We start from the raw sequence: 23650 nt of genomic DNA on the forward strand, positions 1-23650 counted from the left end.
GATGTGTGTGGCATATTTGTTTTCACAGGGACTGAGACAAGGCAGCAAATTACATCAAACAGCACATCTTGCATGGCATTAAAGTTAGCAAACCAAAAACGAAATGTTTTTAAGTACCAGAGGTTTTTGACGTTACCTACGTACCGCTGCTTTCCAAAACACTGTAATGAAGGCCATTATGTCAATAGTAAGTGAGGGAGGGAGAGCAGAAGAATATTTCCCTGTGCTACTTAATACTGTTATGATTTAATTGTGTACTTAGCACATGGTTAAACAACACAGAATAGGTTTATAGTTTTTCTCACTCCCAAAGGGATGAATAAACATATTTCCTGATGCCTTTCTCCCTGTTACGGGAACTTCTTCCCAGGAACTGAAGCTGCAAACATCAGAGCCTTACTCTTCCGCGTGGCACAGATAAGCACTGACATTAAGACCCTTCAAATCCCTGTTTTAAGATCTCCTGTCTTCCCTGATGTCTTATTACTGATATGACAATTTTCTATTTGTGGCAGCAGTATTTCACCCTACTGAAAGCACGCTCTTCTGCTGGTAAGCAACTCACTTGAAAACACACACACTCTCTAATCTACTGGTTGGAAATAGGATTTTGAACTGAGCATTCCAACAGAAAAATTAAAAATTAAAAATAATTATTTTACAACATCAGGTGCTATGGATATTCTGAATTAGTTACAAATAATTACATAAATTACTCCATAGAGATGCATCAGACTGGAATACTACAGTTAAAGAAAAGCTGTTTGTTGGGGGAAGGGAAGAGCAGAGACAGACATACAGTACTGTCTCTCCATTTTTAACCAGCAAGGATGGCAAGCCGTCCTGCTGTGCAGGCTTGCTGTCTTCTACCTACACAACATATTTTCATTAGATGGGCTGAATTCAGGCTGAAAGCAAAAGCAGTCAAGCAGTTATCTATGTTGGACAGCTTTAAATTCAAATACACATATCTTGCCAGACACAAAGTACCTTAGATGGCCTCTCTGCCTACAAGAAAATATGAACAATCCATTAGAGTCAACACACAGAGACATTATACCTTGTATTAGCTATGTTTTTACACAAAATTTGCGCACAAAAAACCCCAAACCAGCCAAGCAAGTAGCAGATCAGTAACTCAGAGGGTTTTTTACTACTAATTTACCCCAAGAGTGGTCTGAGCATTACCTTCAGTGCTCATGTCTGGGGTTGGCATCCAGACATAGGCAAGCCCTTCCTCTTTATACAGTTTCATAAGGACTTCAGGGCTCATGGGTTCTGGGTAGCGGTTGCAGCCCCAGGAATTCTGAACAATGTCCCATTCGGTCTGGAAGTTCATCACAGCGGTAACACCCAGCTCGTGCTTCAGCTTGACAGTCACATGCTCCAGCTGCCGAGGGCAACTTCCCAGCCAGATGTTTGGCAGAATTCTAGTATTGAGAAAACATTGCAGTGGAATTGACTGAAATATCTTAACAAGGAAACTGCCAAGTTCAGCGGCATTCCAGCTCCAAACCTGGTTAGCGTCATCGCACAAACACTGCTAAGTGCAGCTTTTTCATGCCATGCAGTAAACAGTTTCTTATTTCATTACAGCTGAGCTGGTAATGTTTGATGCTGGGGATCAAGCTCCTAAGGTACTGCAAAGAGCTAGACGGTCTGAGAAAAAAATTCAGAGCATAATTAGTAGCACAGGTCTCCAAGGCATCCATCATTAAGCTTGCAGTAGAGGCTTAGTAACATTGCAGGTTAGAATAAGAAAACTCTGAAGATTCAAGCAATTTGCATGAAAAAAAGGAGACCTAAAAGATTCCCATGATCCAGAACTCACTCATTTTAGTAATAAGTCAAACAGATAGAAGTCTTCCAGCTTTGTAGCTATCTCTATAATGAGGATAGTGGACTAAGAAAAACCAAACCAACTTAAACTGCCCTTCTGTGAGGAAACACAAAAATGAATGACTAATTTTCCGCTCATTTTTGTCTGCTCTTGTGGAGTCTAGTGGGAAGCAAACGCAGAATTACAATACATATCTAGCTTCCCTCAAGGCCTGAAGAACGAGAAATTTTGCAAGAAAACTTGAAAGGTATGTGTAGGATGGATAAACATCCATATTTCTGGTACTTAACAAAATAAAACGTCAAGACTTTTATGGTTCTCCCATTGTTAATTATAAAACTACTGTAAGTCTCAACAGATTTTAACATAAATATAAATTGAATATTCAGAAGCTTGTCTTCAAATGAGGATTTTTAATCTGCATATGTAATTAAACTGATGATATCTACAATGGATTATTTACACGAAAAAATTATTGTGATCTATTTAAATTAATTTTGTTTGCATAAACTTCTATTTTACACATGCAATCCACAAACTATACAAAATACTCCTGCACTTGAACATACAACTTTGCAAACATTATTAACTGCAAAAAAATTTAAGCCAATCTACAACAAAAGCAAGATCCTCAAAAATGAAATGTCTGCCATGTATTTCTTATGGTCTTTTCCAATTTTAATCTCAGGAGAAAAGTTTTGTATTTATTCAGGAGCACTTACTCTTATAAACAGCCCTTAAATCATCAGGTAGCTATTTCCATTCCACTATCTCAGTAATAAGTGCTTACTAGCTTTTAATTAAGACCTATAATTGACAATGATTAAACTCTGCTATGTTACTATTGAAACATTGTCAAGAAGAAAAATTAAAATCCAGGAAGCAATTATTATTGCTGTTTCCCGTATTTCAGCTGCATCCACAGTAAGTTACTTACTAGCCACACACACACATTCTTTGGCCTTAACAGACCCTGCTTCAGTGAGACAACACACTCAATCTCAGTATATGGTAACTGAGTCCAATTTAGACAATATTGCACAGCAAATAACCATTTTGACCATGTTTCAATAGTGAGATCATTTGAAGAGATATAACTTAGTTATTGTTTCACATTATTATTCACAGAATTATTGCCCACTGCTAATAGAATATGCATTTGTTCCTGAGTAGCAAGCAAGCTTTAACCCAAAATTTCAGAAATTCAGATTTACAGCTTGAAGTCATTTCCTTTGTCACTTTTCTCACACTCCTGAACACTACCTTTATGAAGGAGAGAAGACACAGAAAGAAAGACATTCTAATACACAGGCTCTGGATTTCTTAAGCTACTACTCAAATTCAAGTCATATATTAAGAAATATCAAGACTCAGTCAAGAGTGGACTCCGCAGCAACCTGAAGGAAATGCAATAAAGCACAATTATGTACAACCATTATGTTCAAGACACAATCCCACACACTGGTACAGAAAGGGACCTTCTCAAAATTGCCCAAAATCCAGCAAAACCAAATCGAGCGTTCCTACTGACCAGAGGGGTTAGTGAAGGTTCACTGCAACAACTGCTTCACTGTGCCAACCCCACACCAAACCCCATCCTAACCTGAAAGAGCAACGGCTGTCAGGCTTCAGCCACAGGACCACCACCACCACCCCCCACCCCCAGTGATTACTGCATTTCAAGGTGGCACATTTAAGTTAAAGTGCCCTAACAAATGCTGATGAATGGCTGGATATGAGCAATGCCCACAAAACTCCATAGCCAGGAATGAAAAATGGCAATGTCACTAATACTTTGTGACAATATTAGAATATTCTTTCAAGAACAAGAACATTAGTATCCTTCCTTCAAAGGCTTTCCTGGAGACTCATACATATGTAATTCTCTTGATATTTTGGGAAACATCTAATACAATAAGTTACCTTGACAGGAGAGCAAAAGCATGTTTTCTAGCATTTGATTGAATCAGGAGCAACTAAAGCATTCCTGAGATTCTCAGGAGCAACTAAAGCATTCCTGAGATAAGTAAAATTCTGGGTAGTATTCTTGCTTACAGAAAAATCAATGTGTTGTAATTTTTTCCTCAATGATTATTTAGTGGGTGAACATCACAGCTGCACTCTCTGCAAGACCACTGGGATATAGACCATTTGTTTATTTTGTTCTTGCAGCCTAAAGGGGCTTGTCCATGACAGGACCTCCTGTACTGCAAATAATAATTGCATTTAGTAAACAATCTGATGGGTTTACCAAGTTTTTATGACTGTCTTTCCCTGTAATTAACCGAACTAGTGGTGGCATTCAGAGAATGATCAAAACAACGTATTTAAGATAACTAATCCTTGCAAATTATTTTTTTTTATCAGGTCCTAGAGTTTAGCTATTGAAAGTAGCAACATGCAGCCCTGACCTTGGTCTTTAAGCCCCTTATTCACCCATCTCCAATTAACTATAAACTCCTGGTCTTTCTGGACAAGGTTTAACCACTCTTTTACCAGGAGAACAGTCCATGCAGAAAACAGGCTAATTTATGTAAAAATTCTGGGATAATCCTACTGCATAGTACCTGTATTTCAGTTTGGCTTTATCTGGTTCATACCTTGAGTTTGTCTGACATTAGAAGGAAAGAACGAAAGGGTGAGTGCACGTGCCAATATAGAAAGTGATGGAGAGTTTAGCAGATATATTTTATATAATGATTTTTGATAGCCCTACTGAGGGTTTAATTACGCTGAGGATCAGGAAGAAGTGCATATTAAACAAAGCAAGAATGTGGTAATTTCATTTTTACATCTCTCCCCCTATGACTTTTAGTTTTCCTTTTCCAGTGTGACCTTTCTTGTTTAAGTTGCCACTGTGCTTCAGTAGATAGCTGGATTTTAGCCACAAGAGTATTTGGCAGGGGAAAGAGACCTCTTTTACTTTCCCCTCTCAATTGCCTTGCAATAGTACTCTGAGCTCTCCAACAGCTGCTGCTTTCCAGCTCACATGCAGCTGTTTTCCAGTGGCAGATTACGTACAGTTTAAAAAACATTTAGGGATTATGTGTGATCAATAAACCTATAAGCTCTTCAGCCGTTAACCCTTGTCATATTCCCGAAATATCACAACAGGATGGTGTTTTAACAAAAATCTACTTAAGAGTTCTGTTTTAATATAAAAGTGGCACTTTGTCATTGCGCCTGTTAACTCCCTGTGTTACTAAGGTTTGTAAACCATGCTTGGTCCCAGAAGACATGGTCAATTCAGTCAGAGACAGTTTATCCATGAACAAATCACCTAAAGTAACATCAAAAATATTCAGCTAACTTCTGAGATTAAGACTTGTAGCTTGTCTAAAAGCCCTTTCTTTAAAGCTACTTTCTGTAAAGTTACTTCCAGCCTGCCCTACACTTCAGTTCTCCATCAGTAACATGGAGATAACGTTTACCTACCTGAAGGGGGACTTCTGGGGATTAAATGGATGAATAAATCCAAGAAGCTTAAATTTGTGGTAACAAGGGCTTAATGTTAGGCAGGTGTCTGCTGAGTTTACTTGACTTACAGAGCCCAGGCTGAAGGCTGACATGAAAAACTCACCTTTTGTCTTGTAAGCTGAGAAAACCAACAACAATTTATCATCACCAGGGAATAAATATGGAACACCCTGAAATCACTTGTACCGTTATTTTCCAGCTGTCATCACGCTTAAATTCTTTTTAATGATGCAGGTATATATTGCACTTGGTTGCTTCCCCTCAGGACCCTGCACAGCCTAGATTAAATTGTAACAATTCATATGAATGTATCTGAAACAACAAATGCATTCAGTTTAATCAATGCATATGCAAATAGTCTTCCCATCCTTAAGAAGAAAATGAGTCTGAGGCAATGAAAGATTAGCATTCTAATCTTTTTTTTAATGATGCTGACTGTAATTTTCAGGCTAGAGGAAACGTCCCCAAAGCGTAGTACACTGCACCTTTTGCTCTAAGATCTCCGCAGACAGTACAAAACCAACCCAGCAACTGTAGCTGTAGGGATCTGACTCACAGGGAGTGTGACCTGCCCTAGGGGAAGGTACCAGTTACTGCGTGGGGCAGTCAGCTCCTCCTCCCTGACACAGATGTCTATGCTGCTTCTTAAGCAGTTCCTGTGTTACTTTTGTTGATAATGATTTAAGGCAAACTGGCACCAAATTCAAATTTCCTGAAAAAGTTGAGCTGTGAGCTGGGATGACTCAGGTACTGTTTCCAGATCCGGTCAACCATCAGTGTGCTAGAAGCAGGCATCTTACAGTCTCTCCTAAAATCAGTCAGCCTTTCTAAGGAGTCATAGATCTTATGGAAAAGGGTAGGATTCAAGCCTTTGGGGAACACGTTTCATCAGAACATCTATCAGGTGCAATATTTCAGAAGTCCTTTTTCCCTATACTTGCCAGTTTTAATCAAGAAAGAGGACTTTGCCAAACGAAGGACAAATACTAAAGCATTTCTCATTGGTTATCGGCAACAGAGTGATCCATCAACCATGTCATTTGTTTATTTCGGTAATATTTTTGACCAAGGCCCAGCGTATTATTTTAAATGAGAAGTGATGGATTGATTCACCCTTCAACACCGTATCAAGATGTAGCCTGACATTAAAGCTCACAATTCACTTCAGTTGTCTGCAGCAGTCTTCCTTCAGTCCCACTAAGCATTTGATGGCAGCAAGATGAGCACTAATATATACATATAACAAGAAAGAGCAATTTAGTTGAAACAACAAACAAAAGAATGATTAAATTGGTTGTTGTCCTTCCTTAAGGCTTATATTTCCTAAGGTGTAGCATGCAACTACAACTACGTGTAACTTGCAGCAAAACTTATTCTGCATTCCCAAAAGAGCAACATATATAACTCAGTCAATTTACCCCAGCGTTTTGTGATGCTCGTATGCATACCAAGTGTTTTTGTACTGTTGCAGTGCTGTTACCCTGACACCACTACAAGCAAGCAGCCCAAGGGGAATGCAGGCCTGAAGAACGACTCAGAGGTGCTTTTTGCAGCGCTCCAACTACTGGAGACTGCTTCCGATTTTAGTGCATTCCTGTTTCTCCCCTGATTGTACTGGAGTAGGAACCGGTTCCAATTTTTTTTTTATAAAGCGGACTTTTAATGGAAAATGATGATCTGTCTGAACTAAAAGTCTGAATTGAAACTTACTACTTGAAACCAAATTTAAACTCGTTCAAAGACCAAATGTCTGATGAGAAACAAAGGGAGACAGAGACAAACTCCCACCTCTCTTTCCCTCTCATTTGACACAGAGATTTCACAAGTATTGCTTTGGGCATATTCAAAATGAGAATATAGGAAATCCTACCAGCTGTCACTGAGGTGCTCTTTTGTCTTTTCTCTACCCTCTGCCTTGTGACACGGCACATCACTTTAGGTGACACCACTGGATTATGTCGACCCAGAACTATCAACCTGTATGTGCTGCTTCTTTTGCCATTGGCACCCTACTAACAACATATAGCAGCGCATTCTTAGGTATATACACGCCTTCCCTGATGTACCAAATTAGACATCTCTCTCTGGGCCTTCCTTGTTCTTTTCTCCTGAACCTGTGACAGTGAAAACACTAAGAGCACTTGCTAGAAATCAGATGAGGTTCCTGTACCTTTGTCAGAGCGATCTAGAAACATTACTTAGATTGTTATCTAATGTCCTGAAATACATTTACAGAGAAAGATTTTCAAATGGCCAAATTCTGCTCTCCAGTGGAAGATCTGAACACTTTCAAATATTGCTTGATATGTAGAAAGAACACTGGTGACTATCCTCGCCTTCAGAGATATTCTAACATCCAATAGCCCAGTCACAGGTCACAGTGAAATCTTCTTGTCTCCACAATGGACACAAATTCCTTTCCACTCTGCAAAATCCTTTTAACTACCTGAAAATTACTAACACACTCACACAGCCTTGTATTCTTCATACATACACCCTTGCTTGTCATATATTCAAAGCATCTGATGATTCTTGTTTGCCTTTGGACTCTCCAGCTGGTCAACATCTTTATTAAAATGCCCGGTTCTGGAAAGAGGTTTTACCATTTCTGAGAATTGGAGATTCTTGTGCCTTAAAGGCTATATCCCTCTTTCTAGTTCCCTGACTGTTCTTTTACAGCATGACACTGCTGACCTATATTCAACATGGAATTCTGTTTTCAAGTTAAGAGCTCTCACAAGAGACAAGCCTACTCAAGAATAGAGTAAAATCTGCCCTAAACAGAATTATTTAAGATGATATTAGTTACAACTGCCAGTGATATCAAATAAATCTAAATGAATATGCAGCAAAGGAGCAGATGAGATTCCCAGTTGATGAATGCATCTCAGTAATGTGTCTTGGAATGAATAATCTCAGCCGCTCAGACACATCACTGGGCTTTAAGCTAACTATAATCAATTAGAAAGGGAAAAGTACATGCCTGCAGTGATGTTGGTGAAAGTGTTGCTTTATAGAGGGGTCAAAGTGGTAATATTAGCCAGTTCAATGATCCTATTCTAGGCACTCAAATTTTGAACTTTCTATTAACCATTTTATTGTATAAAAAAGGATATAGAAAATTGAAAACATCCAAAATACGTAGAAGACAGCTATTTCTTGTGAAAGTGCTTTCATATGAGGGCAGACTAAGAATTTAGCTTTTTTAAGAGGGAATTAGATGACTGGTTAAAGATAAAATATATGAGAGGGGCAAATCAACAGGGTCTATCTACATAAATGAGGTGAAGAATCTCATCTCCTATAGTTTCACCTTTAAAGCAACTACCAGGAGATGAGGAAAAATGCCAGATTATTTTTTTTTAATCTTTCTTTTCATTCTTGCATCTTCCTCCAAAATACTGAAAACACAGGCAGATATCAAAATAGCCAAGTCCCTGGTTTGGTCTTGTAAAAGAATTCTGGTTTCATTACAGCCTCTTTATTTAAAGGACAGAGATCTCTCAGCAAAATGCCTCCTTACTAAGGAAATAATAATATAGAACTGAGGGGTTATGACACTGACATTTCATTGCACATTGCACAGGGCACATGGGTAAATGGCTGTGGTCTTAATCCCTTCTCCTGCTGACTTACTGATAAAGTCTCCTTGCAGAAGACAAGCTGATGGAGTCTTTGTGATGGGAGGCTTGAATTAAGCAGGATTGACTGAACAGTCTGATGCACTCAATTACTCAGCACACAGACAAGCACAACTGGCCAGAGTAGGAGAGCAAGGATGATGATACGATGGTCTAACTCACAGAACACCAAGATATAATAGCCAGGCTTAATAAAATCACTCTTCTCAATAAAGATAGAATAAACGGCCATAACCTTAGCAGAAGTCATCAGAGAAAAGCATTGATTAATGATAAAACTATATCCTACTGAAACAACACAGCTGCAGGCCTTGTAAAAACTACTTCTATTTTTTGTACAAAAAAAAATTGCTTTTACCTAAATGCCAAATGTAGAAGAAGCACAAGTCATTGCTTATAAATTTGTTCTGCTTTACCACTGAAAAGGTGTAGTTTTATTGTGAAGTTAACAATTCTACCTCAGGGCTTTAAACGAGGAGAATTAGACTACAATGTAGTTCCAAGGTGTTTTTTTCCTTCTTCTCCTTCTTATTTGGCACTGTTATGAAAAGTAATTAAGCTCTGGCAAATTTTCTTCTTAGATGTAATTTAGACTACTTATCTAGCCTCTCACATGGGAGCAGTCTTGGCAACTAAAAAGAAACACCTGCTTTTATCACTTTAAAACAACCCTTTGTCAGCTTAGCAATATGCAAAGTTTCTCAAGCCCTTGAATTCTGAGTGTTATGCTTAATAGTACCTTATTTATTCCATGTTCACAAATTCATGCACCAGTGTGGCATCAGACTACCTCATTTGCTGATATGCAGAACAAAGAAGCCATTAAGATTCAACCTCAAGCTGACAATGCACTAAAATGAAAACAGGTAAGAATAATATCAAACTGATAACTGAAATATAAAGTTACCCAGACATTCAGCCACAAAGCAGTTCCAGTGGTACAGTGCCCTCAGATTTTGCTGTCTTAGAAAGAGATTTCCATAGCATCAGCTTGATGGCACAAAAGAGCTTGTTTGTCCCTCCTTCACCCAGCAATCTGCGTTTACAGCAGGTAGTATGGTGCACTCTTCAGGGTAGGAGGCAAGGAGCAACCCCGCCAATGCCTAAACACAGCACAGCTCTTCATTCATAACCTTCTTGTGGATTCCAACTGTGGGGAGGCCTGTAGGCTACGTCTGCTTTATGGATTGTCCCGGCTTTGACTGCACCAGGGATACAGGATAAGAAGTATCCACCTAAGTAGAATCAAAGTCAATCACATAACAGAAGCTTAGTCTAGATGGATCCACAAAGCTTTCTGTTTACAGCCCCCCTTCCCCTTCCACAGTAACCTCAAACATTCCCTGTCAAGGAGCATAAGAGATTTATTAGAAGCAACTCACAAAAGCATCTCATAAAGACAGCTGCAGAGATCAAGGGCATTTCTAACATCCTATACCCTGCCACAGCAGTAAATGTATTTGATGAAAAACCCCTAGACAACTGGGAGGTAAACCACACCCCACACTGAAAAAATGACACTAAAACTTGGATAAATAAGCACCAGCACTATGCCTGAGAGTCACAAAATAATCCCTCTGTTGCATTCAGTACTGGTAGACCATCATCAGGAGGAATGGGAAGAAGGAAGAGAAACACCTGGAGAGCCCAGCACAGAGTATGAGAACAATCAGAGATCTAGAAGACAAGTTTTCAGGGAAAAGACTTGAAGAACTGAGGGTTAATATCAGAATGAAAACACTGAGATATTCCATCAACCACTCCGTGATTCTGGGAAAAGGGACAGGAGTTTCCGAGAACATAAGAGATGGCTATAAAGGGGCAGGATGCTAATTTGTTCTCCAAGTCTGCTGCGGAAAGGACAAGAAGAAATTAACTTAAATTGTGCTACGAAGGCTTAAGTTGAGATTAGGAAAGCTTTTTAATGGTTGGACTAGTGATTGAATGGAAGAGTAACAGGGCAGCAGAGTCTCATCAGATGAGATCATATTTAAGATCAGGCTGGATAAGCCTAGAATGATTTAAAGGTAATTGAGAATAAGCTGGAGCAAGGAAATGGACTGGATGCTTTCTGAGGTCTCTTTGAGCCTATGATCTATGGTATTATAATCATAAACTTTAATTTCCATCTCTGGGATCACTACCTATATTAATTTATCAAGATCCATCTTGAAATAATTTAGGTTCCTTTTCCTCCCTGCCCTATTTGAAAGGTCATGCCAGATATCAGACATCATTCCCTTGATGTCAAAAACCTTGTTCTAATTTACACTCTAAATTCATTCAGAAGCAATTAATATCCATTTGATCTTAAAGCAGGTTCAATTTCAATAATTCTTCTCCCTCCTTTGTACTTATTCCTGAATGTCTTTTACAAACAGTAATATATCCTCCTTCTCAGTCTTAATTTAACTATGCAGTCTATCTCAGATACCAGAAGCAGTCGAGTTATGTAGCACAGAGCTTCTTGCAAGCCAATTTATTTTGCTCCAACTCCAGTGTCGTAAAAGCTACGTAGCCTGTGGCAAATGCCCTCATTCATTCCAGGTTAGCCCAGGTATCTCTGCTTTTCACTGCAGTTTGTGACAAAGGCGTAATCTTCTGTCAAGGAAACCCTGACACAGAAACAAAAAAACCTGTTACATCATTTTGTATTTTAAATGAGTTTGCAAAACCAAATTTGCTATTCCCATTCCTGCTGTGATGCAAGGAGGATGTAAAGTTCTCCTAACAAGCAACCTTGGGCATTCTTTTTTGTGGGATATCTCCTGACCACAAAGTTCCTGTGAAGAAGGCAACACAAAAGAGACAGCATGTCCCTATGAACAGGGATCGCATAATTACCTCAAAGGCCAATTACTGATGAGATAAACCAGCCTGACACAGCTGATCTCTTCCACGCCAGGACTAGAACATGTTCCAGACTTGTTCCCACTTAGGAAATGGAAGTGCAAAAGGGATTTTAAACCATCTTTGTTCTTCTGACACAACAACAGATCAAATTTATCTAATTTGCTCTCTAGGTAAGTGTGTATGGTCCAATAAATTCAACAAAATTGCTCTCATTAAGCTTGCAGGTCATTTGAATCTATACAGGGAAAAAACATACTATACACTTTTCTCCCCTCTCATTCACCTCGCTCCATTAAAAAACTTACAGCAAATAAATTTATATCTTATACATTTTTTATAATCTGTTTTATCGCTACTCTAGATATGATCTAAAATAACTTGGTCACACAAGACTTTATGTACATGGCCAAAACTAAATTGTGGAAGATAAAATTTAACGCTCCCGGTATTCAAAGGGAAATATGTCATATTTCACTATGTATTTCTACTGTGAAGATAAGAAAGCAATCATTCACAAGCACGCCAATTCCTTGTAGGGCAGGATGTCCAGATCTAGCCTTACAGGATTTAGCCAGACTTTATTTTCAAACATACACGCAAGGTTTCTTATTGCTGCCTAAGGAGCACACTGCACGCAGCAGAAAGCAGGGTTTGCCTTTGTAGGGAATGACTCTTCTCGTACTTTCATTTGTATAAACATTATCTGAACCAAGTGATATGCCAGCTACAAAAATACAGCCTGAGAAGAGAATCTGGTTCCAATGCTTGTACAGAACAACCTGGAAAGGACTCGTCCATTGGCTTGTGTGGATTAATACCTAAATGCTCCAATTATAGAATCTTGTCTCATGCACTCATGGTTGCCAATTGTTACTTCCTACATATGTCTCTGTTCAGTTGCCAGCAATCCCATTTGTTTTGAATTAGAACAAATACTCGGAAACACAAGAACAACAGGCTACTAAACTAAGCCAGATCATAATGAGCCATGAATCTCTTGGCATTAGGAATGAGAATTTCTAACACTAATGCTTAGCAATGGGAATGATGCCACTGCTGGCACCTTTAAGTTAAAGCATCTTAACAAAATTGACTTAAACCAGTACAGATGAACTTCTAAGTTAGTGCTCAAGAAGTTCCAGGAATTGTTGGTAAATATATCTTTTATCTTCTTTCAGAGTTTACTTATTAGCAGCTGCTTAGAAATCTAGACTGTGAAAATAATAAAAGATAAATCCACTTTTCAAAATAAAGCATTTCAGATCCAACAGAAACGCATTCCAGTGCTTCAGAAACAAGCACATATTCATGAAAATCACATAATTGCAAAGCACAGTTTATTGCAAGGTGGCCTTGTGATTCACATGGCAGCATATGCACATGTACAGAGTGCTGGAATCCTTTCAGAGCTGCACCAGTCAGAGAAAGAAGCACATCCATCACATCCATCCCTTGTGGTACCACTCAAATACAACAGTCTTGATGGGCTCTGTATCTGTGATCATTCTGGTTAAGACATTTATCCAGAATTTCTAAACTCACATCAGTCCACTTATATTAATTTTAAACCGGGAAAGACACATTCTAGAGTACCACAGGCTGGGGGACAACACCTCAGAAATATTGAGAAAGACCGAATCAACGCATCACCTCAGCCAGCTACATAAATACCTAAAATAATGTGTTCCCACAACAAAGTCAAATCAAAGGCACAACAGCTGCATGGTGCTACCATAACAAAATTGTCAGAAAATTTCATTTTAGCTAACATATCTGGTTACTAGATTATAAACATAAAATTCATAACCCTGGTGGATGAGTTGCCAGCCTCAAAAGTTGAGGCTGAGACTGTAACGGAGCTACTGAGAGGCCCCAGAAGGACCTGTGTAAGCCTTCTTAACACAAAACTGCAAAGTATAGTGGGATCTCTCAAAAAAGTCTTGGGTGTCAAAAGGGTAAAAAAATCTTTTGACTTAAATTCTGTGAACAAGCAATGCTGCAGGTTTTATTGGAGCCCAAAGATTGACAAGAATTACGAAGGGTTGTCTATTTATTTAAACTGTTTTTTAAAAATATTTTTTAGATTTCTTTCTTTTCCGAGCAGTATCGTTTCACCTGCTTGGAAACTGAAATTGCAGGCATTTGAAGAAATGTATTAAAGTGATCTGCTGTTACTAAAAATTATTTAAATGTGTTTATATTCTCAGCTGAAGCTTGACTTTGTACATTTGTAAAACATTACTCATACTGGATAGCCCTATTACCTGGACCGCAAATATAGTTGAGAAGCTTTTTTTCTCCTTTTATCTCACCAGATTGAAGCAACTCAGTATTAAAGGAAGCTGAGCAATTCAGTCTTCTGCAGTGAAAGCAGTAGTTAACGCTGCATTTAGGAATGGTCTGCGTACAGCCAACCCTTCAAGCTGGCAGCTGGAATGCAGAAAGAAGGAACACTAAAGAAATTATTTTATTAGGGAAGATGCCTATCCTCCTTTCTTCACCTTGGGAAAGTAAAGGCACTGGATATAACTGTTCTGGAAATTTTTGAAAAGGCAGTCCCAGGGAAGCTAGATAAACAAACAACAAAAAAAAAAAAACCCAAAAAATTGTAAATAAAGAAGGCTCTAGAAGCCCACCAACATCCACAGATAAATGTCTAGCATCCAGCCCCTAAACTGCAAGGCAGAGCCACGGAGAGTCTTGCTGCTGGCCCACAGCTGATGACTTTCTGCATGAATGCTACAATCCCATTCCTGTTGCTCTTCACTCAGTTAGCTAAAATTATAGGTGCGTAGGTAGATGGATAGGTAGATAGATAGACAGACAGACAGATAGACATGGAATAAGAGGGAAGGAAGGAGGGAAGGAGGGAGAGAAGAGAGTGAGCTTCTAATTCATTATTAATTTTTATTTCTACATTTTCTTGTCTCTATATTAAAACTGAAATGCATGTTTTCCCTTTTTCATCTTCTTACATGCTTAAAACCATCTTTTCTGTTATTATTTTTTTGTACATCAAAGAAAAGAGACATTTCATTTAAACTTACAAACTATGATTTCCATTGGACCAATAAAGAGGAAACCGTATTTCTTATAACTTGTCAACATCTACAACATTTGACTCAATTTTTATCATAGTTCACAAAAGGACATATATTAAACTTCTGAAAAACAGCAAGGATTATGTACCTGATTCGCTGAAATTAAATTTCCCAAAGTACAAGCATTAAAAGAGAGAAGAAGAGATTTTCGGTTCAGGCTCTTAGCAAGTTCCCTGGGAAGACAAACACAGTTCATTTCTTTGTTTTTCATTTTTTCTCGCAGAGAGAAAATTATATACGGGAAAATACAGCAGCAATTTGATAATCTCTATTTACTCTTGGGAAATAAAATACTTGTGTTTCTGACAGAAACTTCAAAGAAATTAGAGCTACATTCAAGTTTCCTTTCTAATAAATCATTCTTTATCCTTTAAATAGGATTCTCCATATTTTTATATTGAGAAGCATTTTTAAAATCATCTTGCAAATATCCAGAGCACTTAAGCATGACAACATGCATTGCTATCTCTCAGCATTTATAAAATTATTGAAGATAGAGGTAGAATTTGTAACTTAATGGCTTCAGCTTGCTACTGTTTTAAATGATGTATTTTTTACCATTCATTGATTTTGCTTGAATCGAAACAACTATGCAGTTGTTCATTTTAGATTTTTCTGACTTACAGGTTACCTGTTTCAGATCTACAGTTATACACTGAGCAAGCAAACACCAAACAAGCTGGTGGTAATAAATTATCTGAAGGTGTTACCTTTCATATTTGGAGACCGAAAACTCTCTCGTTTCAAGGCTTTTTTTTCTTTAAAAGTAAGCTGCAGGCTGGCCAGGCTAACCCGCCCCAGGAGTTGTGCCTGTGAAAAACCACGGGAAGGGTAGGAAGGATGGGTCTACACTGCAAACACAAGTCCCTGGTTCAACAGTTTCACCAGCTGTAAATTATGGAGTTCTCTTAGTGAAGGTCTTCCAATAACAGCCAAATACCTGAATTTGGTCCCTCCTGGTAAATTAAACAGCAACAAGGTTGAGTACCCAGTCTCTGCTTTTGAAAAAGAGCTTTTGCTATCTTTAGATAAACCCTGCTACGAAATGTCAGCAATTACAGGGCACCTCATAAATGCATGTAAAAAACCAAGAGTAAATAAATATCTGTAAGCCAACTGGAACATCATCTTTGGTGAAAAAGCAATTGCTGCCCCTTCCCCGTCATCCCAGCTGCGAGCTAAATTGCCCAGGATTTCACAATCTCAGTCAATTTCATTCACAGCTGGCAACACCAGCAAATTGCTTTCCAATGGAGACAGAACTTTACTCCCTCACTGACAGCCTGAATGTTAAAGAGTAAAGAGGCAGGAAAAAGGGCTGAAGACCTCCAGAAGAAAAACAGACAAGGGACAGGGAGGCACAGTAATACGGAAGGAGAAATTAGAAGCAACAATGGGTTTTGCTCCCTAACAGTGATATCCCACATACAATTCATATTTACTAGACTATCAACATTTGTCTGTTCTTCCCACAGAGAAAAACAGAATGAATAAATATGTTTACTCCTCAAGCGAGGGTTCCCATTCTTCCTTGGGTTTTGCTCCCAGAATGACACAGTTTTTCTTAAGAAGTAAGGAAATAATTTTGTGCAGCGACACACCTATGAAAAAACACATTTTAAAACAGCAACAGTGGTTTTAAGCAAATATTACCCACTACCAGCCAGCTGATAAAAGGTGCTCATCTTCCCATCAGCAGCTAGTCAGCCTCTGCTTGCTGCCATTTTATTAATGAAATACTCATTCCTAAACAATCATCCCTCTAAATAAATAATCCTCAATCAAATGCCTGTTCCAAATGCCACACATGAATGGCAGAAGGGTACAGAAAAATTCAGAAAAAAGTCCAGATAAAGCTCACAAGACCATCCAGACAGCATGCTAAGCTCCCCTTTAGCTTGTTGAGTCCTGTTGCCCCCTCCCTGGTTAAATTACTAGCTTTTCTGAGTCGAACCCTCATTTCAGGTTTATTTCTAACGCACCTGGCAAGCCACGAGCTCCTGGTATGTGGACAAAAGCAAGGTGCTTCCACAAAGCAGCAGCCAGTCTTCGCAGCTTTCTCTCCCTCGGCCATCTCACAACCCATGGTCCAACTCAGCTATGCACGTCCTGCCAGGTTTTTAAAATTATTTTCAAATTTTTTTTCAAGTCTTCCAAATTCACCGAGTTGACCAGAAGCACATTGAGCCATGCTCAATGTACTTTATATGTATAATTGATACACAGAAATTATTTGGTGTCCAGAGGAACGACACATCTAACAACCGGCACCCTGCAAAGCTTTGTGCAGATGTGGCATCAGGAGCACCGGGATCCCCGCTGTGGTCCCACTCCTCCTGCCACCACGCACATGCCGCAGACCAGCGGCGGCACTGGGCAGACCCCGTAACGCCCAGCCCAGCCCTGCACCACCCAAAATGATATGAACTTCTGAGATGAGAGTACATTAAGAGATTTGTCGCTGCAAAAGCTCTCTCTTGCCTCGGGGGCATTACTGTTTAGGGTTTCTAGCAATACTCTCAGGAAGTCATTGCATACTCGTACCACCTCTGTAGCCATCAAAGTTTAGGCAAGCCAGCTGGTTGTCTCAGCTGAGTCACAGGGCAGTTTGAAGGGGCTTGACATTACTTCTGAGTATGATTCAGAATGTGATTAGGAAAAAATATTTTTTTAGATATGTAACGTCCAAAAGATTCCATTGCTTATCCCTGGAAAGAAAGATAAAGGAAAAGAGCTTCACAGATCTTGTCTCCCTCATGAGGAATATAACAGACTTAAGAAAAAGAAGGCAAAAATGAAGATGCTGTGGAGGCCATTTCTTTCCAGTGCAGATGATTGTTAGGCATTACTTCAGGGGATTCGGTGATTTCTGAACTGTGAAAATATTCTGTGTTCCATTAGAAATAGATCGGTTTCCATCAGAAGTAAAATCCACATAACAGTGGGATGTGCTTTTATTGTGCTATCAAGAATTATTCTAATTGCTTTAATAACCCAAAGCATGTAAAATACCACATTAAAACATTTATAAAATGTTATGCTATTTAGACTGTCTATGAACTGTTGAAAGTTATTAATTTATCAATAATGCTGACAACATGCATTGTAGCTTTATAGAAAGAAGAGTAAACAGAAAAGCTGGTGAATATTAATGGTGCCATTTGAAAAACTGCTGACAAAAATATTAATAGTTCACAAGTTTGCTAGTTTTCAGTCCCATTTGCTGCCAAAATCATTCCCTCCCACAGTTTTACTGTGCTCACATAGATCACATTCATCAGCCATCACTTCAACAGTGTCATCCCAAGGTCTAGATGATAATTTGTGTCCCTCAGCCACTGCAGTACATAGCAAACCTGGCACCACAACGGCTAAGCCGTTCATTGGATTTAACAGACCAGACACTATAGGTAGAAGTAATACTGGGAATGCAAACACTGATGACAGTCATGCAAAAACCTTTAATCTAATAGCTCTGTGTTTTTTTTCCTTCTGGCAAAATTTACATCACCCATTCTAATGCCGGATTTTGGTTGTTACACTCACAACAAATGCAATCAGAAATGTGTAATACCCAGGAGATCCAGGAGTTCCCACTCTAAGCTCCTTTCGAGTGCTCAGGTGGTAGGTCACAGCAAGGGAACTGGAGCTGTGCTGACAACAGTTATTTGCTAGTACTCAGAAAACCAAAATGACTGAAAAGTGAGTCCCTGCAGTCCGCTTCACCCACGGTATCACACAGGTGCCACAGTCCGCGACGGCACTGCTGGCACATCCTCGCTGGATTTCTGTTCACAGCTGACGGGACTCAGATTTGTCACTAACTCTCCAACAGCTTGGCTTAGGTTGTCCCGGCCAGGTGCCATCATCCTGCCCAGGCAAAAATCACAAAACTTCGAAAAGTAGAATCAGTTTTCAATTTTCTAGCCATTGTTAGGGAGGGCAGTGTGGGGAGTTAATGAAAGGGGAAACCTTTTGTTTGGATGGGTGACAAATGTGTAGAAAAATGTATTTGTTACCCAATACAGATATACTTCTAAGTGAAGTAAATGTAAACAAATAAGAACTTTAAAAATGGATAAAATTCTGACCTCATAATTTGTCTTCTCACTCTTGCTCCTATTTCCTCACACTGCATCTTAATTTTCAAGAACTCAGATTAAAAATTGCTTAAAAGTAACTTCTTACACTGTTTTGAAATCCATTTTCTTCACAGCAGACTAGTAAAAGCATTTCATGGCTCCAGTTGAGCTGGTGATACAGGAAAAAATACGATATACAAGGGACAAAAATTAGAATTAATATGTAATCATTCTATAAAAGACGATTCCCATTGATAAGTAAGCAATTACTCCAGTTTAGACTAGTTTAAGACTATAGCTCTGTATAATGAAACAGTATTCCAACAAGTAGTCAAATGTCCTAGTTTATGGGAACATACTGCAAACTACTGTTCCTTAGAATATTTTCATTATTTAATGTATAAAATGGCCAGATAATTTTACAGTTAGAGCCCCAAGTACTGAAACCAAAGGTCAAACTCCTATTGATGTTAAGTATTTTTAATCAGGATTATTTTTCTAGAATACAATCAAAGACTTTTGTTCTGGAGCTCATTATTTCTTATTCTTTTCTTTAATACCACAAGTATTCTTTAGGCACAGGGGACAGCTAGCTCTCAGCTTTTAATGTTAATTACAGTAATGTCCATAGACATCATCACTTCTTAATTCATAACATAGGCATAAAGTATCAGTTCAGCTTTCTACTTCAGTAGCATAGTTCACTGCACTTCAGGGAGGGGTGTGTGTGTGACAGCTTCCTCTTTTAAAGCTTTTAAAATAATTCAGTAATAAAAAAATTACTTCAGAATTACATTTAAAATAGAAGGGCATTTTATTTTGTGAATTAATTAAAATCAGTAAGTCAGAAGAGAAGTTAAAGAGTAAAAACAAATAAAAGTGCTCTCTTGTATTTTCTCCAGTCACAGAATTCAAAGTTGATTTTGACTTCATACAAAACTGAGACGGACATTACCCATTAATACAGGCTAGGGATGGGATACAAGATCAAGATGAAGACAGCTATCCCCTGTTATCTACAAACTGCTGTCTTCAGGCACAGCAATGCTCAAAGCATTACCTAAGGACAGTTTCCCATTGACATCTGAGATGTCCTACAGCATCTGGAACACACGGATGGGGCTCACAGATATGGCCAACGAGCTAAAAGAAATCTTGTTCTTGTAGCGCATCAGCTGGAGGCCAGACAGTAAACTCTAGAGTATCTCAAATGACACTAGACATCAACATCCAAGCAACCAGACAGGATGCTTAATGTCTCATTACAAACCAATAGAGATCTCATCAGCATCTCAGTGGAGTTTGGAGACCAATTCAATTCTTCAATTCACTCTAAAGCAGACATCCAGTCACCAGCGAGTCTGTATATAGACATACGAATTTAGTGGTCTTAATCTCAAGCTGAGTGCTACCACAGATGTCTTTAAGTATATCTTTACATTCATCAGTCCCAGCAGTGTTCTAAAACTCAAATAGCAATAACTGCGCCTCATATGACCCAAATAAATTTACAGAAGTTACATTATTTCCCTTCTCCAGTGACTCTCATGCAAAAACATACTCAACCAGCTTTCCTGTTTTCCACCCCAGTTAAAGATGCATGTCAGTCAAGGAAATGCTCATTTTCTTCACAGAATTACTACAGACAAAAGGAAACTCAGGACTCATCAGCAGAATACTGTTTCAGTGCCTCCAGAAGATAAACAGGAAGCATCTGGATTTTGCATTGGATCATTCCTTATTCAGTCACCTATCTACATTAACATTCTAGTACAAACCCGGAGCACACATTTTATATCACCCTCCTGATCATCCCCACTTAACATTTAACTTAGGTTATAACCTACATGTGTTGAAGGAAGCCGTCTTACCATCAAGCTACAAAGACTACATCATAAATTAAGTTTGATTTGCAATCATCAAGAAACAAACAAAGAAAAAACAGTATTTCCAAGCACAAGGGTTTATTTTCTTTTATGTTATGGAAAAAATCAGGGACATAAACACTGATGACAGCAACACATCCATCAGCTTCAGAATTTCTTGGATTATATCCAGCTACAGGACCATCCCACTCACTCCATAAACATAAAAATATTAATATTTAATAGCCTTAATATTTAGGTGGGAAAAAAAACTACTATAAAAACTGTACCTTATAAAATTGTTGTCAGGACCCACAGCTACTCTCATGTAGCAACTCTCCTGTCACATTCTTTTATATTTAAAGCTGACGTGTATTTTCCTTTAAAATGTTTGGCAGCCATCACAATACTTCAGTTACAGATTAGCTATCATTTCTGTCTGAGGAATTCACTTACAAAACCTAGTTTGGCTGCATTTTACAGGCAAAGCATGTAAAAAATATTTTTTGTCGTCAGATTTAGGAGATATGACCAAAAAGCACATACATTGAATAAAATTACAGTTATGAAGACAGCAAATTCAAAACACACATTATTAAAAAATTAGACACCATAGATGGCATCAAAGTGTACGTCCTAAAATGAAGAGGTGGTAGTCATACATCATATTATAACGAGCAGGCAAAATCTGTGAGAAGTCACTACTTACCAGAGGTGGATTCAGAAACCTAAAATTAGTCTGAAAGCAGCAAACTGTAACTAGATGGCTTTTCCTCTCAGTGATATTCATTCCTGTAGCACCTAATTCTGCCATCAAGCATCATTGTTTCCAACATATTATTTAAGGCTTTTGTAATTTCTGGTGTCTCTCCCTCTCTTGCTTTTATGCAATGCCTTTCTTCTGAAAATTGCAGAGGATTTTATATAAATAATAAGGCATGTAACACTTAAGAATTAGGAAGTTCCGCCTTTCACAGATGGAACAGAAATGGAACTAGCATGCCCCAGATTTACAAATTTTCTGAAGTCATCTTCTCCCAGAAAAGACTACAATAACTCTAATTTGCTTTGGAAAATTACTGTCCGCTAAGTGAACTCTCCCGCAATTTGAAAGCATCTTATTGCAGTAATATCTAGCACAAAAGAGAAAGGGACTGTTATTTTTCTTCTGAATCAGATTTGGTGATATGTGTCATTACATGTCCAAAACAAGTGAACACTAATGCCACGGAGGTATCAGTCACGACTCTTGCTGCAGGTGAGGTCCATTTCACACTTTCATAAAATTAATTCCAGTCCTGCTATGCTTAAAAATCATATCATATACTCTCCAACCTGAACCACCAATACAAATTGAGTTCTCTAATAAGTTTAAACATAAATTCACTGATTCATGAGCAAATGTATCTATACCAACTAAGAAAAATCTGATTCCTTGGAGCATTACCATCAGCCTCAGCATGACTCAAAATGATTTTTGGCACCGGCAGGAAGCAGCTGTTTCCCACCCTGCTGCAGCCCCTTTAAAGTTGTAGCACACATTTTTATGAAAAGGCAAGGCTCAGAGCAACTCTTTCTAATTGTTGTGATTGGACAGATGACAAGTAAAATCAGTCTGGGGGCTTGTGTGCGAGGCCATTTTAACAGAGAGAAACTTTCCTCTCCAGCTAACTCACGCCCTGAAAATTCTATAAAGTGGAGCGATGTAGAGAAGGGGCTCATATCACAAGTTTTCTTTGATAAATCACTTCTTGCCAGCCGCCACCATCCTGTAAAGATCCTACAGCTGGCAACAGAACTCAGAATTTGTGCTCATAAAGCCCCTGACAGTACTGCTGTCTCTGCTACAGTGTGGAAAAAAGTAACGTTAGCTGGGCACCTGCGACCCCATCACGCACTGAGCCGTTCGCGTACGGGCAGGGGACTGGCTCTTTGCTTCTGGTTTGGGGGAGGTTTTTGCGGTTTGGGTTTTTTTTCCCTTTTTGGTAATATTAATGTCCATAGTACTCTTCTGAATCAAGAAATTCATTATAAAATAAAGGCCTTTTCAGCAGCTCACTTCAATTGCTCTGCCAAAAACAAACAAACAAACAAACAAAAAAATCATCTTAGCCAGTATTTTTGTGTTGCTTTGTTATAAGCAGCAGAATGGTGAATCTGCCTCCAACTGTTAAGTCATTTAAGGCTGCGTATCTTCAAAGTATTACAAATAATTATGAGACAGGACTGTTACAGGGTAAGCTGACTTAATATAGCTCAAAAATAAGAATCACTGAAGATGTGTGCATGCATAAGACTGTCTTACAATGAAGGCACGTGTCTCAGAGAGGGGAACAGAGGAGGAGATCCTCATCTGGGAAAGACTACACAATTCAGAAAATTTCCTTCAAATATTCTTTAGTGGAATCTACAGCTTTTTACCTAGCCTTGGAAACATAGTCATGCAGATAAGGCAGCATTAAATGGATCACTGCTGCCTCTGGAAAGGAAGATAAGTTAGCGTCTGGTACTCAGATACTGGCTTTTTGACAGCTGTTCTTTCTCACAAACTTAGTCTGCCAAGCAAAGATTATTTGGGATTGGCAAATCTGTGCTTTGGAATAAACAAGATCTTTTCTCTGATAGGGTGATGGAAACGGATGCTTAAGACACAGATAACAGTATAGTCTGTCAGGCGTATTATATAGCTTGAGGGAGTCTCAGGGAAAAGGTACCAAGCCACACGAATGCCTACATAGGCCTAACAGTGTTTATGAATCTGTACTGTTCCAAAAGACAGCAAGGGAAGGAA

At 38.7% G+C, this 23650-nt stretch overlaps 1 protein-coding gene across 12 annotated transcripts in view; it reads right to left on the reverse strand.

Moving 5' to 3' along the window:
- Positions 1 to 23650, reverse strand: part of EPM2A (EPM2A glucan phosphatase, laforin) — a 57155-nt gene that overhangs the window by 14797 nt on the left and 18708 nt on the right. For 10 of the 12 annotated variants that reach the window (XR_005828361.1, XR_005828362.1, XR_005828360.1 and 7 more), the window contains one exon: positions 1189 to 1430. Coding sequence is in view for 9 of the 12 variants with exons in the window: in XM_040597303.1 (XP_040453237.1) it covers positions 1189 to 1430 (242 nt within the window). In the remaining 3 variants the exon portion in view is untranslated. Of the gene's footprint in view, positions 1 to 1188; positions 1431 to 9865; positions 11638 to 19100; positions 19164 to 23650 lie in introns of those variants that run through there. The other 2 variants (XM_040597310.1, XM_040597311.1) reach the window with 2 other exon arrangements.

The sequence above is a fragment of the Falco naumanni genome, chromosome 6 (genome assembly GCF_017639655.2).
Source record: "Falco naumanni isolate bFalNau1 chromosome 6, bFalNau1.pat, whole genome shotgun sequence".
In the NCBI taxonomy this organism is placed as follows: domain Eukaryota; kingdom Metazoa; phylum Chordata; class Aves; order Falconiformes; family Falconidae; genus Falco; species Falco naumanni.